Source organism: Coloeus monedula (assembly GCF_965178545.1).
Source record: "Coloeus monedula genome assembly, chromosome: 2".
In the NCBI taxonomy this organism is placed as follows: domain Eukaryota; kingdom Metazoa; phylum Chordata; class Aves; order Passeriformes; family Corvidae; genus Coloeus; species Coloeus monedula.
The window spans coordinates 18,268,360-18,284,607 of NC_138782.1; the positions used below are offsets into that span (position 1 = coordinate 18,268,360).

A 16,248-nucleotide genomic window follows, 5' to 3' on the forward strand; every position below is an offset into this window, starting at 1 on the left:
GGATCAATACTTCAGAGACGTCAATTATCTGGAAACAGTAAATGCCTTTTCTGGCAGACTGCCATTCTTTCTTCCTTTTTACACAAACTTAGTACTTCCTGAGTAGGCTATAGTACGGCTTGGTAGGATTAAAAAGCCAATAAAACTTAATCAGTAAGTGATGATAGTGTAGCCTACACACAGCCTCCAAAATTGACTAGAAATTTTAATTTTGGAGAAGAGAATCAACAATTCAATACAGTAAACATTCAGAAAACCAGAGTCTTGGAGGGAGCAAAACTTCAAAATTCTCAGAAATGGGAAGTGATCATGAAAAAAATTACTCAAAACTTAATTTTAATAAGCAACTTTCACAGAAGGTAGCCTACCTATAAGCATGTTTGAATATGAAGTCATGCAGCTCTTCAAACTACTTTAATAATCTAGCTAAATGTGGTCTTATCTAATTCCTCTCACTGGTTTTCAGGGTCCCCAATATTGTTTTATGGCAAGTTCCAGAACACCTTTTCTTTGTATACTCCAATTTCCCAGTATTAGCATTAACACTGGGATACTGGGACACTGGAAGCAGCTCACTGTCCTTTGCTCCTCTTTTCTCATTTTAACACTTCCAAGTATTTGCTGATGTGTCTCCAATAAAAGAGATGGTGATGCAAAACACAGAGCTGCAAAGCATAGAACTGCTTTGACCAAGTGCAGTGCTTTATCACCCAAAACCTCCAAGAAAGCACATCTTCCTCTAGAAGGCACAGACCAGGAGTCCATCCACCATGCTCATCATGGTTCCCTGCAGTATTCTTCACAGGCAGTACCAGAAAAGTGTAGTTTTTATATCTAGTTGGAAGAACTCTTTTCTTTTTCCTTGTCTCTATGTTGAGCTGAGTAATCTCCATGCACAGTCTGCTGCACAGATCCATTCCCTCTCCCTAGCTGACCTGGGCAATGGGAAGTTCATATGGCCATTTCCATGTGAAGACTCACTATCTTAATTCTCCAGAACCTCTTCTTTCTGACATTCCAACTCCACTCCATCTGGCTGTGTTCAAAGATGTTAAACTTGCCATGTCTTGTGTCTAGTGATTGCAAACTGTCATGTCTTCCTGCCAGTGACTAACTGCAATCCAGCTCCTCATTTCCAGACTCTGACCCATTCTTCCTGAGCCTACATTACTGATCTTTCCCAAATCGGGCAATATCAATTCCTCATTGTCTCTGATGGTGAAATGAGTCTTCCAACACTTCTGCCTGTAGAGCTGCTACTCATCCTCTGAGTATGTCAAATCATTCCACTTGGAAGTGAGCCGAGCTTAGCAGTTACATCTCGTGACTGTTTAATGACATCGATCCCAATACTGAATTATCACAACAAACCTAATGAACAAGTCCCATGTGTAACCTTTTCAAATGCCCCATCCTGCCAGCTGCAACTATACACCAAACCCAGGTATGTTTATTGAACTGTCACTTCTCAGTTTCAAACCAACTGGCCAAAGAGTCCAAACAGGTTCTAACAGAAGACCAACTACACATTATCACAGAGGTTTTGGACACAAAGAAGTCACTCTAATAGTGATGCTCCAAGGCAATTAAGGCTTGCAGACCTGTATTGAATACCTGCATCAAAAAATAAAAATATGCCAATAGTAATCATACACAATTTGTTGTATTCCTTCAAACACTAAAAAGCCCACTAACCTGTACAAGTACTTCGAATAATACAGTGATCTATAATTGGACTGCAGTTCACGGTAATCTCTAAGCAGTGGTGTGCATTGTGGTGCTGAGCAGATTTGTCATCAGGGTTGAACTGAAAAATGAAGGAAACAAAAGTGTTGTATTTAACTGCTCAGGCATTAAAATAAACTTTTTAAAAGATGTTCTTAAGGTTGAGATTCTTACCCTGATTGTCATATATCCAACATAGGCATCTTCAGAACCCTCCATAAAAACGAAGGTGGAATCTCTAGTGTTTTCTATTATAACTTTATCTGCTACTTTTCCAGGTGCTGCAAAGGGAACAATTAGTAAGTCTTAGTTTATGCTGCTGAAAAAAAACAAAAATCCTCAAAATACTTACAGAATTCTCTTCAAAGCAACAAAGGAAAATTAACACTATTATTGGCACATAGTCTTCCTGTCAAAACAATCTTAAAGAAGGAAGTTTCAAAGACAACGAAGAAACTAGTCTTTAAGTAAGACAATCTAGCACCAGTTTAGTAATATCTAGTACCATGAGAATAGCCTTCTCTTTTGCAGAGCTAGTTTGGACTACTACTTACAATGAACAGCTTAAACACGGATACTAGGCTAGAGGCAGTTTAACTCTGTTCCAAGCACAATTTCTTTTGGTATTCTAAACCCTTCTATTAATGTTAAAAACATACATTTCATCACTGAGATGAACCACTATCTGCTAATCTGCCCATGACCTACAAGTGACCTCCCCACACTTCTCAAATGTAGGATTCAGAGTTTTGAACTGATATCCTCATTATTCGTCAGGAAAAAAAGGAATTAGATTGAACTATACCACTGGCTGTATGTACAGAAGATTGTAAAGTGGTTCACTTGCAAAATGCCATAATGTGCCATTTGATTTCCTGTGCTATCAGCGAGGCTCTGGTCGATTCTTTACCCTTAATCCAAAGGCAGGCGACATTTACGTTGGGATGGCATGAGCCAGCAGAGGGAGCACGAGTTAACAACAGCCACCCCCTGGAATAAATTCAATGACGCTCATTCACAAGCAGGATCGTTTGTCTGATTCAAACCTGCACATTAAACATGCAAGCCAGAAGCAGTCTTCCCTCAATACACCAAATACAAAGGTGGAAGTTCCATGTACTGTAGCAGGTAACTTATCAGATTTTAAACTGTTTCCAACTCAACACAAACATGAGCAGGCATTTGCCCTAAATTCTGTATTTTAATTGAAAAGCCTGCACACAGGATTCCTCATGGGCAGATCCTTTTCTGTTGTCTGTTGACATTAGTAGAGACAAGTGGTATGTCCTGTTCTTTGTCACTCTGGCAGAAAGATGTCAGTCAGAATGAAGCAACATTTACAGTATTATCCAGCTTGTTCTCACTATCTAAAAGCCCAGTCTCCGCTTTCATTACTGCAGAACTGCAAATATTTTAAGGTAGTCTGGCTCTCCTCTACACCACTATTCACTTAATACTAGATAACAACTTGAAGAGGCTTTGATGAGGAGTTGTGTCACCATGCAAAATATGTTTCTGTGGTTTGGTAACATTTCTATATATTCGCCATGGTGCAAATGCAGCGGCATAAACAAATCCATGTATTTCAGCACATGAAAAGGAACAGCACCACAGTACTGCAGGTGAACCAAACCCAGGAAATAAACAGAGCTCCTAGGAGGATATGAAAGCCATAAATCAGTATCAGAATTGTGTTCCCTCAGGGTGCCACAGAAAAATTGCACTTCACTCTGGATGCTCTGAAACACTATTAAACAGACATTTGTGGAATTGTTTGCAAAGCACTTGGATCATGTTCTCTACAGACACGTTCCTCTCAGCCCACAGGTTCCTAAACAAGTAGTAACTTCCGAGTTGGCAAGGTCCCAGAATGCCCATCATGGAACATGCCAGTCAGTAAGATCACTGCACTTAGATCTCCCCAGGAAAATACAGAAGACTTCCTTAAACATTAGTTTCATTCTAAATGCACCGAGGAAATTCTCTGCAATGTTCTACTTAATCTTCGCAAAATCATCCTTCAGAGAAGTATCTCTATTTTAGCTTTTGGCTCAGGCCACTTTAGAAAAAAGAAACCAGTATAAGAATCGGAAATGGAAGAAAAGGGCCACTAATTTTGTAATCAAGCAAAACACAGCTCCCAAGAAGTCAATTTGCTGAAACCTAAGGGAGTCATGTTCCCCAGGATCAGAATTCATGCTCAGTTTAAGGACCATGTATAGACTGTTTAGAAATAATGGAACAGAAAGCCTACAGTAAGGGATTGCCTAAAGAAATATAAATTAACTGGATGTTGCCTCAGAATTATTTAATTCCTCAAAAGGAATAAAATGATTTCACTTTTCACTGCATTAGAAGACAAAAAAATCACTACACATTCTACAGGAGCTGTGACTGTCCAACTGTACCAAGCAAAAACCATATACTCTTTTAGATCTTACAGTCTACAAGACCTACACCACAAATGTCTAAACCATTCCAAAATAAAGCTTTCATTTCAAAGATGCAGAATGGGTATTTGAAGAAGAGCTCAGGCATGTGAAAGTACTCTTGCACTCTAAAGTAAAAAAATAATCCAATTATGATAGTTTCCTTACCATTTCAGATTCTTCCACCCTTACAATAACAACAAAAATTTTTACTGGTTTTACTGATTTCTTTTCCCTTGACTGAAGAATCTGTTGATAATCCCTTTTCACTTACTTGCACATTATTTAAGTCAAGTGGAAAATAAAGGGAAAAAATGAAAGCTGTAGCTCTGAAAATACACATTCAGTGAAGATTCTCAGATCAGGACACGTCTGTACAACTGCTGAAACTTAGCCAGTTGGGAGATTTTGTGTCTTGAGTGAGATGAGCACTCCATGGAAGGCTCCTATTCCTGCAGCAAACACACCCCCCTTTCCAACCCTGGAAAACATAATTCTTTTAAGAAATTCAAAGGTATTTCTGTCTGCCGAACCAGATACAACCATTTCCTTACAGAACCTCTCCTCTTGCTTCTTTCTTGTCAATTCAGATATGTCACAAATACTTCCAAAGCCTTCCTTCTGAACCAACTGAACCTTCACACATATTTAAGAGAAGAAATAACCCCAAAATTAAACAGAACAACAAACTCAGAATACCAGGCATTATTCTGTAAGCACATTTTGCTTACGTGAAAGCAGAAGCTTCTTGCAAAGCTCAAGGTATGTTAAGCTGCCTTTCTAACAACTGTGTTGTGCTTCTGCTGAAGCCAGAAGAAGAAACTATTAAAGCAATTTGAGTAGAAATGCAGAGAGATTTGGTGCTGCCTTAATCCCACCATTCTGAAAAGCATGCCAGACTGAGCAGAGAAGAGGTAGTTCTCCAAGGCTTAGCGGTTCACTTTAATTTGTTTTCTTTTCCAGTCAAATGAAAATTGACTCTCTCTACAATGTCACTCACCATTCAGTGGAGAAAGTCTGAGGAAGTGAAATCAGCAGTGCCAAAAACTGAAATATAAATACATCTAGCATTTCTGGATTCCTCTTGGAGGTTTTGTTCCCCAAGACAGCTATTCAGTTACAAAAATACACAATGAAGATCCCTGGCTTTTAAAGGACTGTACTTAAGATGACTGTTTTTCTGAATAACTTAGGTTAATTCCAGAGGAAGGGAAAGCAGATGGCTTTTCAAAACTTAAAAGGAGACAGAACATGCAGAAGTTTACCCAGATATCAAAGATATCATTTCAAGTGTCATGAAGCGATTGAGAAATTTTATATCTTAGGACAGTGCAGTTAATACACTGCACTGTAAAATAAACAGTAAAATACATTTTCTCTGTATTTGAAGCACTTCATGAATATGACTCTTCATCCTCTCTGTGAAACAGAAGCCAGGGGTTATTTGTCTGTGGCCACATCTCCATTAGCAAGCACTGCAGCCTAACACAGGAGTGGTACCACAGAGGGAAACAGTGCTGAGGATGAGCCATTCCCAGCACACACTGCAGGACAGCAAGGGGAGAAGAGACTGACTTAGGACTAGTCCTCAGCAGGTCCCTCTGACTGAACACACACTGGCTACAGAAGGGCAGTAAGAGTATTCCAGGAATATGTCTCTTAAATTAGTCTCATCCAAAAGGAATCCAGTTTGTGCTCCAAAAGCTCTCCACAACACAAACCAAAGCACTGTAAGTGGGTATGTTCAGAATGTTAGCTCCAGAAACGTAGTCACAAACTGACAAACTCACATACTAACACAGCCACATCTTGCAGATCTGTGGGGACAAGTTTGAGAGTAACACTGGAACAATCTGACTGCATTGCTCAAAACCATTCTCCCTGCCAAGGCTGCAAAACCCAGGCAAGAAGTGCCAGAACAGCCTCACTCAAGAACAAAACAGTTGGTATGGAGAACAGATAAATACCCAAAAAGAGGGACTCTGCAAAACAAAGAAAATACACATACAAAACACACCCACCAAAACAAACAAAAAAACCCAAACCCACCACTCTCAATAAAACCTACAACCCAGTAAACCCATCCAACCCAGAGAGAGAGCTTCTCAGAAAACACAAACAGCAGGTAATTCACTTCCGGGTCACCACAGGAACAAGAGGTCTGAGATCCCTTAACCAAAATCTCTACCAGACAGTAATGCAGCCTGAATTCCCACCAGTTATCATGCTACCGGGAATTAGCATGCTCCTAACTAATGACAGGAAAAGCAAGGAGCTTCACAAGTTCCACTGTTTGTAGCCTGGTATATTATATTAACTTCCTAATCCCTTCCTATTCTCCAAGTCTTATTTCCTTCACCATAAAGGTTTCTGTTCAGAGGAACAGTTGGCAGAGAATAGAGAAAGAAGCTCCAGTCTCAGAATCTTTCTGCTGGATGCTCTCATTTCCTTCCTCAAGATGGAATTATGATGCTGAAGAAAATGGGACAGATACTAATTTGGGCTTGTTCCCACTGCTGGTTTCTTCTCTGGAGATGGGTTTTATATATATATATTTTATATATATATAAATGTAAAAACTTCAACTGCAGTCCTGAACTGAGTAAGCTTTCTAACAAATTCCATTTTTTTTCTCCTCATGAAATAAAAAAATAAATTAAGTTATTCTGGGAACTAGCAAGCAGACAACGGTACTTAACTCTGAAGCATGAGCTACTTTTGAGTTAGTGACACTTGTACAAGAAACACTTATTTGCTAGGCAGATGAAGAAAGATGGGCATTTATACTGGATATTTAACACACCAGAGTATCATGGTAATTAAGGTGGTAATTAACACAAGCTTGAGACAGTGATGCTCCCAGTTTACATACCTGCACCAATCATGGTGATTGGAGATTCTATATATATCCATTCATCAGTATATATGCCAGAGTGAACAAAGATAAGTCCGTCAAAATGAGCTTCTTGAACTCCACCAAGAGCATCCTCAATGGTATCATAATACTAGAAGAAAAGGGACAAATTTAGAGTAATGTCCATTTCCATTTATATAGATATATAAACATTTTAAAGAACTGCTTTAGAAACATACCAACATATTTTCTCTTCCTTTGTATCTTGCAGGATTACTGTAGAAGTGTTCAGCAAAACCTGGCTTTACATGTGCTCCTTTGTACTGAAACAAGGAAAAGAGTTTGTGATAAGCTTGCAGACAGGTGGGCCTGAATGCACTGACAGGAGATCTACTAATTCCCTAATTAACAAGCAATTTGCTGAAACAGTTCGTCCGAGAAGTAAGGATCATATACTGACCTCCCACTGTAGGCACACAATTTGAAATGACAACACCAAAAAATGTCTGAGCCTAAGGAAGTGATCAACTAAGCCAAGAGACCAACTACTTACACAGGCAGAAGCCTCGAAACTGACCGAAAAGCTTCATTTACCCGTCCTTACTTCCATCTCTTGGTTTTCCAGCAGCTTGCCACAAAAACTGTGTTTATATGGTGAGGAAAAGAGAATTCCACACCTTCACTTGTGATTGAATACTAAATAAAGAAGCCAAGTCAAGCATTTGTCCTCAATTCACTTCAGAAATTCATTAACCACCAACACACGGCATTGTGTGATACACTCACCTCAATGTTTATTTCTCTTACTTATGTTTACCTAATATCATGCCTGGCTGTTCCTTCAATACCTTTGAAATTTTGGATTAGAGGTGCAATCACGTTCCTTAAAGAAGACTTGTTTACCTCCAGTCAGGCCAGCTGTAAATCACTGTTTAGCCCAAGTGATATTATCAATATATGTTTGGTTCACCAGAGGAAGATGCACACAAATCTGATAACCAGCACACACACTGGTTTAGTAAGATATGACAACAACATCTTTCAAGTTGTGAGTGTCAGACCATGACAGTCTCTTACACAAAATTTCTGTGATGCAAAACCCAGCATAGAAGAGCTGGATACTCAAGGACTCCACTGTACCATGTGGTATCTCTCTAAAGTGTGCCTTAAAATGGGAAATAACTTCTGAATTCCCCCTGCTGCATAACAACCACAAGGATCTTAAAGTCTAAACCCAAGATAATTACTATTGTCATCCACATTTCAGAAGTTGGTGTTTTTACTTTTATAAATACCTATAAATTTGAATATAAATGAATATAACTGTTACCAGCTGCTGGAAGCTTTCTTTCCAGGGATTTGGATGTTCATATTCTTCTGGATTAATCTGATAAAATTTACCAGGTTCAGGATGCATCATTGGACGAGTGTACTCAAATACTTCCATATACAATCTTTTCCTGAGCAGAAGACAAAATGAATGTGTTTCTGATTACGCTTCCATTTTAATATAAAACCAAAGGCTAAAACTTGGGGTTTTTCCTAACAGAATTTGCCAGTCAGTGACAGTGAATACGACCAAGATCAGTACCTACCACTTAAAACCAATTTTTATGTTGTACTGACTTTTGTGTTTTTCTGACAAAAATTTTTGTTTTACAATCCAAGAGAAAAGGCTCTCAACATGCATTTTTTATGAAGAAACTTAAGTTACACTATTTGTGAATCCAACTGTGCATTAACTACAGCGTTGCTTTAACACTTACAAAAGCTAGTAGCACAAGTATAACAAAACTTAAGACCAAGTGTGCCACCACCTCTTCCTCACCTTGCCAAAAAAAGACTGAAAAATGCATTCACTGAGAACAAGTGATGCACTGTATTCCAAAAAAGAGTTCATCAGTGAACAAATTACAGTGGTTTAAAAAGAAGAAAACGGCACACAGCAGTTGGATTCTTTTCATTAGTGCCAGAATGCAAATAATTGCAGTGTCTGAGCCTGCTGATATTAAGCCCAGACTTACAGGACGCCACTGAATCAGAGGCTGTGGTTCATCTGACAAGGTATCCACAAAGCTGTCTTTAGGACAGGAAAAAAGGGGTAGTTCTGTGATGTTATTTTATTATTTTTCTTTTAGTCTAAATTTTTACTTTTAAAACAAAACAGCTTAAGAAACATGCTGGGGGTTTTTTTTCCCCTTAGAAAAAAATTACAAATTTAGATCCCATTTATTCAAACTCTCAATAACCCGGGCTAGAGCAGATTCACATGGGGGAAAACAGCCCAAGTATCCAACTATTAAACAAAACAAAAAACTCAAACCAAACAAAAAAACCCATTTAAGTAACACTAGACAAAGCTTGCATCTAACGTGAAGCTTGCATCTAACTTCTACTTCTGCGTGAAGTAACACAATCCTCATAGTAGCCTAGAAAAGGTTAAAGGGGGAAGAAGGAATGGCAACCAAAGGAACTGATTTATTAAAAGCAGGCATTGTTTAACTAGTTATCTACACTACTAGAGAATCAAGTTTTACTCCTTAATACATAGATATTCATAAGTAACAAATAAGGCTTAACTAAACCAGACCTAATAAAACACAACTAGTTTTACTTCAACTAATTGTAACCAACATTTCAATTTTTCTATTGTACTGGCATCTTGAGCAGCACATCTAGTATTTCTCAAGATAATGAGGAATAGCTTTTCACTTACCACAAAATTGGATCATTAGCCAGCTCACTGAAGCGTTTACACACACAAGCTGCTCTACAGAGATCCTGCTCCAGCAGGTAGGAAAAGATCTTTAGAACCACTTCATCTGGTAACTTCTCCTGAAGATATTGTTCTGCAGGTGCTGCTATTAAACGGTAATCAATACAAGGTTATTGACATATTTAGCGAGCTCAAATTCTGACTGAAAAAGACTACCAACTTGTCACTTGAAAGACTCCCATTTAAAATGCCAATTATCTCAAGGCAGCCTTTTTTTAAAGCATGTTTCTTCTAAAACCAAAGGCAAAAAATCCAATAAAAGTTACAAACTTCAAGTCCTCTTTCCAAACTTCCTAGTTCACCTTTTCCATGGGAGGAACCATTCTGCCAACAAGTGCAGATGTTAAGCAGGCTACTGTGCATGTTCCAGATATGCTGGCTTCTCACTGCTATTAGCTTAATTGTGGTTCAATTAACCCACATTAACCATACAATAATAATAATGCAGTCCCAACGCCAAAATCTCTGCAAATGTTTTCAAACACAAAAGAATTTAATCAGAAATAGTCACTGTCTGGAAAAACTACTAGGAAGACTTCCTTGTTCTCCCACAATGAACACATTAGGGAAAGAGGACATCTGGGATGTAGGAAACCAACAGCCAGCAATCATTCCGAAATCTCCTCCTTCCACTTACTCCCATTTATGTTCTTCCTTTTAAAATGAAAAACCTAAACCAAAAGAAGTGTTAGTTTTGCCAGATGTATTTCTTCAGAGAGGCTGGAGAAAGTTGTATTCCCATGTCACTGTGTGGAGACAGGAGTGCACTTTGTTAAGCCTGCTCTTGGGCACTTGGACACTCCACAAACAACAGCTCCTTTGGGAAAGCCCTGCCTGCAGTTTGTGTTCTCACCAGACCCTCCTGGGGCATGAATCCTCAAAGCGAGCGAGTTCTCCTTGCAAAGGTCACTTGCTTGGTTAATGCCTTCAGGATCCTATGATTCTAAAGACACAACCACACAAAGCAGCCTCCAAAGTTTAGAGGATTTGTATGTAAGGCATTCAAAGTTCCTGCCTGCTAAATTCACAGCACAATTACATCCATGTAATGCCCCTCACATTATTTTTTCTTAGAAGAGACGAGCCTAACGAGCAATAGGATTGCCATTTTGGCTACTAAAAGAAGCCTACTAAAGTGACCTTAAGAAAGATGACCTACTAAATGTGAAGGAATAACATTCTGAAGAATATATCCATGTGAGACTTCACATATCAACAAACTAAAACTGCCCCAGGATTTCCCTGGGCAAGGCAGCACAAAGCAATGTGCTATTTCCAGCTGTAAGAGGGAGAAGACGGGAACTGCAGGGACCAGAACTGTGGCTTTACAAAGATACTAAACTGGAGTCTGCAGACCACACCACCAGAACGTGTGTACTACGACAGAAGTGATTACAGCTGTTTTTCCAGGGTCATGCTTACATCTCTGATCAGACCAGGTAGCAGAAATTGTGAAATATTCCTGAGTTTGCAGCACCTTTCCCTGAACATGTTCCTTGTTGTGCCCTTGTATGAATGTCTTCTTAGTGATACCTGAATACCAATTTCTTCTAAGATGCCAGAGGGGCATTTACACAGCTGACAGCTGCTCACAGCAGCATCACAGATTAGAGCCATAAACTATAGGTACGTGCCACTTCAAGCCAACAAAAATCTATGCTGTGCCAAAGGCCCAAGTGCCATCATTCCACATGCCCACAGATATTTGTTCCCACAGTATCCCATCCTCTCGCAGAATTTTTTTATTAGCAGCTCCTTGCTGTAGTTCATTGCAAGCTACAGAATTGCTAGCTTGGATCACAAGGAAGCAGGCAAGAATGAATGCCCAGAAGCTGGCCAAGACACTTCTCTTCTGCAACAGCATTATTAACAGCAGATTACAAAATTATTTTTATTCAAGAAAAAACAAAACAAAGGCTTATGAGCCAGACTGAAGCCAGTAAGTTGGTAAAACTTATGAAATGCAAGTAGTCTGGAAAGGCCTTCTGCTCGAGACACTTGGGGAGCCTGAAGTCTGAAGAACATAACAGCAGCCTGTAAGGGGAGCATGGCTGGGCATCATCAAAAAAATGTTACATGCACTATCAATGCTGGCTTTTAAAAATATCCTTTTCCAGTGGAGATATAAAGGGTCTTCCCTGTGTCAAACAGGCAGGAACAGTTCATTCTACTGTCCTAATTACTCCTGAAATGCATCACAGGATAATTGGACACTGCTTCTGAATTCATCTTTTTCTGGTAGCTTTCCAGTTAGATGTAGACTTCTACTGTTTTACTAAAAGCTGAAATGTTATATTGCAGATGCAAAACAGTAAATCCTCCCAAGTTTTCCATGACCTGTCTTCTCCTTTTAACACACAAATCCCTGAGGCATACAACTGAAGCAGTTACTTCTATAAATAACCTGCAAGTTTTTTTCTTCCTTTACCTCTGTTAGGACCTTGAATAATTTTTTATTGAAGGGGGAAGCTCACTAATGTAATGCCTTCCCATTGCTCCAAAGTTCATACTCCTGTTTTCCTCCCTAGGCTCTACTTCAAAACTAAAATTGAAATCCAGCTGTGTTTCCTTACTGCAGGGGACAAGGACCAACTTTGATAAAGTATCAAAACACTTGAAAATAAAATATTAAAAAAAAAAATTATTAAAAAGTCTCAATAAACACCCTCGCCCCTGCAATTTTTCAAGTTGCATTTACTTGGAAACTCAGGCACCGCTCTCAAAATGAAGATGAGGATCTTACAGGTGTTTGTTATGCTCACTCAGTTTTATCTAAAATCCTGTAAAAGTGAGCAATTTAATTTAAATTTCCCTTCCACTCAATTTAAGCAGGGGTTGATTAAAGATTTCTCCACTCAAATCACTGATACAGCGACTACCAAGTGAAGTTCTCCAGTATAATTTCAAAAAGCTAATTCGCTTCTTAATGTGAAGACTTTTCTCTGTATCCAAGAGAGACCTACGTGCTTTTGTTCTATAAATCCACACTTCACATCTTGGATATCTTTTGATAATGTGTCAAAGCAAGGATACAATCAATGTGTTCTTTCTCTCAGTTTACAAAAATGAGCCAAAACAGTTCTAAAGGCTTGTCTGACCACCAAATCAGAAGCATTTGCACGCTCCTACTCCTGACAGTTTCATGCCTATTGATGAAGTGAAGGTAACGTACAAAATACATACTCATATTAAAAGAAACCCAACCAGTTTTCCAAATAAGCATCAAAACCAGGCAAGAATAAAAACAAAGTGCAAGAGGTCATCACCGATCTTTATCTTTGCCCTCACGTAAGCTGACGGTTGAACTATTTAAGATTTAGTAAGTGTTAATATACTGCACATCTGAAAGTCAGAAGCACAGCTAGTTATGTCATTCAGTTTCCACAGGATATGCATGAAGCTAATTCAGTTTCAGTTGTGATCATTTAGCTGATAGGGACTAGCAAAGTAATACCAAGACAAAGAGCAGGGAAAGCTGCCTGAAAGTGAATTCCCTTCTTTGTACAAAGACCAAGAATGCCATCCCAAGAATCCAGAATTGTAAATTATGTCTTATATGGTTGCCTTTTTTGTCCATTTTAGTGAAGGACATGGAGACAAATAGCGTGTGCTCCTTAAGGAGGTATTTACTAAAAATCTTTTCTTGTTAAGAAGCAGAAATACGTCAGAAACATAGCATGCATTGTTCTTGGGAAAGTATCTTAGGAAATCAATAGGAAAAGAAAAAGATCCATTTAAAAAGTCAGTAAGTTCTGTAAACTATGAGCTATGCATGTTCCTAGTGTACAGAACAATCAGTGAGTAACCTCCAGTCTCAGTATGTACAGCAAAGGCATAGTTCAGTGAAAAGAGAAATTTAAAACAGCAACGCTCCCAGCAGAACTAACTCTGAAATCTGTATTAAAACACATGTTTTTCCAACTCCTGGCTCCACTCCAGTTGGAAACTCTAGTTGACTGGCCTTTCTCCTTTCAACTTCGCTGAATCTTCCTTGACTCAGAGTGTGTACAACAAGGAATGGTTTTCCACCAAGAAATTTTCCTGTATTTCTAGTCCTATGCCTTCATTTCATCTACAGTTCTAAAATAAACAACTGTACAGCCCAAATGACAATACACAGTCACCACTCATGACAATCCAGAAAGCCTCATGCTCACAACTCAGTTACAGCAGCTATCATTCATTACCTATGCCAACAAAAAACGTGATGGGGCTGCAGGCTAAAATAAATCTCACCACAATCAATACTTGTACAAATCTACAGGAATCTCTCAGAAACTCAACAGGAAGAATAAAAAATTACCGTCACCTGTACTAGGAAAGAGATTAATAAAAAATGGTTTGAGGATGACACGCCCTTCTTACACTGCAACTGGTTTGAACATCGTCTTAGAAGTAAAACTGTAAAATCACTGGTAACAGTTCCTCCATTAATTCCATGCTGGAGAAGCCTCCACAATCCCTGTACTTTCCCCACATGAGCTCAAGAATCTAGGAAATGGAATGTGCAGTGAAAGCATAGAGAATTCCTCTGGAAATCAGTGTCATTCCTGTTGTAAAGTTACAGACTTTCACTAAAGCAAGGAAGAGAGTAAAAGCACAATGAAGAAGACAGCAAAAAAAGTGAATTAAATGGAAGAAAAACTAGTAACTGTCAAGAGAAAGAGAGTCTGTGACAAGATAACTCTGCACAAGGCTCCAGTGAGCAAATCAGGAAAGGAATCAATGCAAAATGACATAGGTTGATGTCCAATTGGTTCTGGCTATTTCAAGAATATAAATCTGAAGTTAAATGGTTCTTAAACAGCTGCTGAAATTAAGAGTTGCTCAAAGAGGGGGAGAATAAAACAAAGGGGGAAAAAGAGAGCTCAAAAGACAAAAACTACATTATGGAGAAGATAGGAAACCAGAAAGAGCAGACCTCAACAGAAGCAATGAAAACAGACCCAAAGCCTTGTGCCAGCTGCTCAGTTTTAATTCACAGTATTAAGGAAGATGTGGACTAGAAAAACCAAAAGCAAGAAAAGCAGGAGAAACCCCATCAAGGGGAGTTGGTAAGCACTGGTGTTGATTTTCCAGGAAAATTGACAGCAGATCTCCTGGAACTAATGAATGTGTCAGGAGACAAAAAAGAACAGAAGCAGAGAGACTGAAAAACGACACAGAACAGAAAAAGCAGGGGGTGTGTGCCTGTATATATCCACAAAGTGTGTGCACACAAATAAAATACACACACAATGTAGTTATATGCACATGTACTGGATGTCTATTTATTATACAATGTACATATACTGTAAATGTGTGCAAAAATCTATGTATATTATGTATGCAGGTATATGTGTATTTTTATTTACAAACACACAGTCTCCCCCTCTCTCCACAATGAAGTGCTATAATGACATACCCAAACTACCCCTAAAAATGCAATGAAACAATGCCATCAATATGAGAAATAGTCAATAAGGCACCATTGCAGTATTATTGCTCCTAATGGTAGCTTAGATGCAACTACACAGCACTGTGAGAATAAAAAACAACGAAAATATGCCTGCAGTGAAGCAGCCAGAACAAAGAATCACATTCTAAAAATTCTGATTAAAATCAAGCTACTGAATCTGAAGTTCAGAACAAGCTTGTTGTTTTTGCTTTTTTTTTGTTTTCCCCACAAGTGTTTCTTAGTTGGAGAACACACAGGAGAACAGTTTGGGGACAATGTGTGAGGGAGAACGTGCAATGTTAAAATGGCCCCACTCCTTCTCCCTTGCTCCCTTTTTTGTAAAAAAGTTATTACCTGATAAATCCTGGGATTTCCCAGATACTCTAGCACGTTTTGCTCGGTGACCAAAGTTTTCAGTAGCTGAAGTAGAGGCACCCTTTAATGAAATAAATAAGAATTAGTTCAGTCATTAGACTTAAGAAAAATACTAACTAGTTTCATATTCCTGAAACAGTAAAATTTCCTTTACAATTAAAACCAAAGAAGTTACCTCCATACTGTTCTTTGTAGGACAAGCTGTTCTTTTAGGTAGAAGAGTTTTTCTGCGAAGTTGGTACGGACTGTTTTGTGCACCAGGACCTGATTCTTCTGCAACCATATCTGCAGGTACATCATCATCTGCAAACAAAAAAATTAATTCGATAATTGGAATTGTAGTTCTGCTTTATACCAGGAAAATGCTACAGAAATTTTCAGGTAAGTACATAGTCAGAAGGGTGGGGAGGAAGTGCTGAAGAACAGAGAACTTCTACTAAAAAAAAGGTCAGAACATACACAGCATACAAAAACCCACGAGAATCTAAGTTTCTTCATGTGTACTTTCTCCATACAGACACAGCAGCTACACCAAAAGCTGCTTAAGAAAAACCAAGCAACCAAAAACCTACGTTTTTGGTTTTATGCAAGCAATGAATTCACTATGCTAATTCAATCACCTCATTACTTCATATTTTTCACCTAACACTAT

General features: G+C 38.7%; 1 protein-coding gene across 1 annotated transcript in view; it reads right to left on the reverse strand.

Annotated features, from left to right (window-relative positions):
- Window positions 1-16,248, reverse strand: part of FBXO11 (F-box protein 11) — a 68,932-nt gene that overhangs the window by 18,064 nt on the left and 34,620 nt on the right. The window contains exons 2-9 of the mRNA XM_082302954.1: window positions 15,772-15,899; window positions 15,576-15,657; window positions 9,725-9,869; window positions 8,339-8,468; window positions 7,248-7,331; window positions 7,027-7,159; window positions 1,900-2,006; window positions 1,696-1,807 (exon numbers count right to left, since the gene is read on the reverse strand). Of these exons, the coding sequence (XP_082159080.1) occupies window positions 1,696-1,807; window positions 1,900-2,006; window positions 7,027-7,159; window positions 7,248-7,331; window positions 8,339-8,468; window positions 9,725-9,869; window positions 15,576-15,657; window positions 15,772-15,899 (921 nt within the window). The remainder of the gene's footprint in view (window positions 1-1,695; window positions 1,808-1,899; window positions 2,007-7,026; window positions 7,160-7,247; window positions 7,332-8,338; window positions 8,469-9,724; window positions 9,870-15,575; window positions 15,658-15,771; window positions 15,900-16,248) is intronic.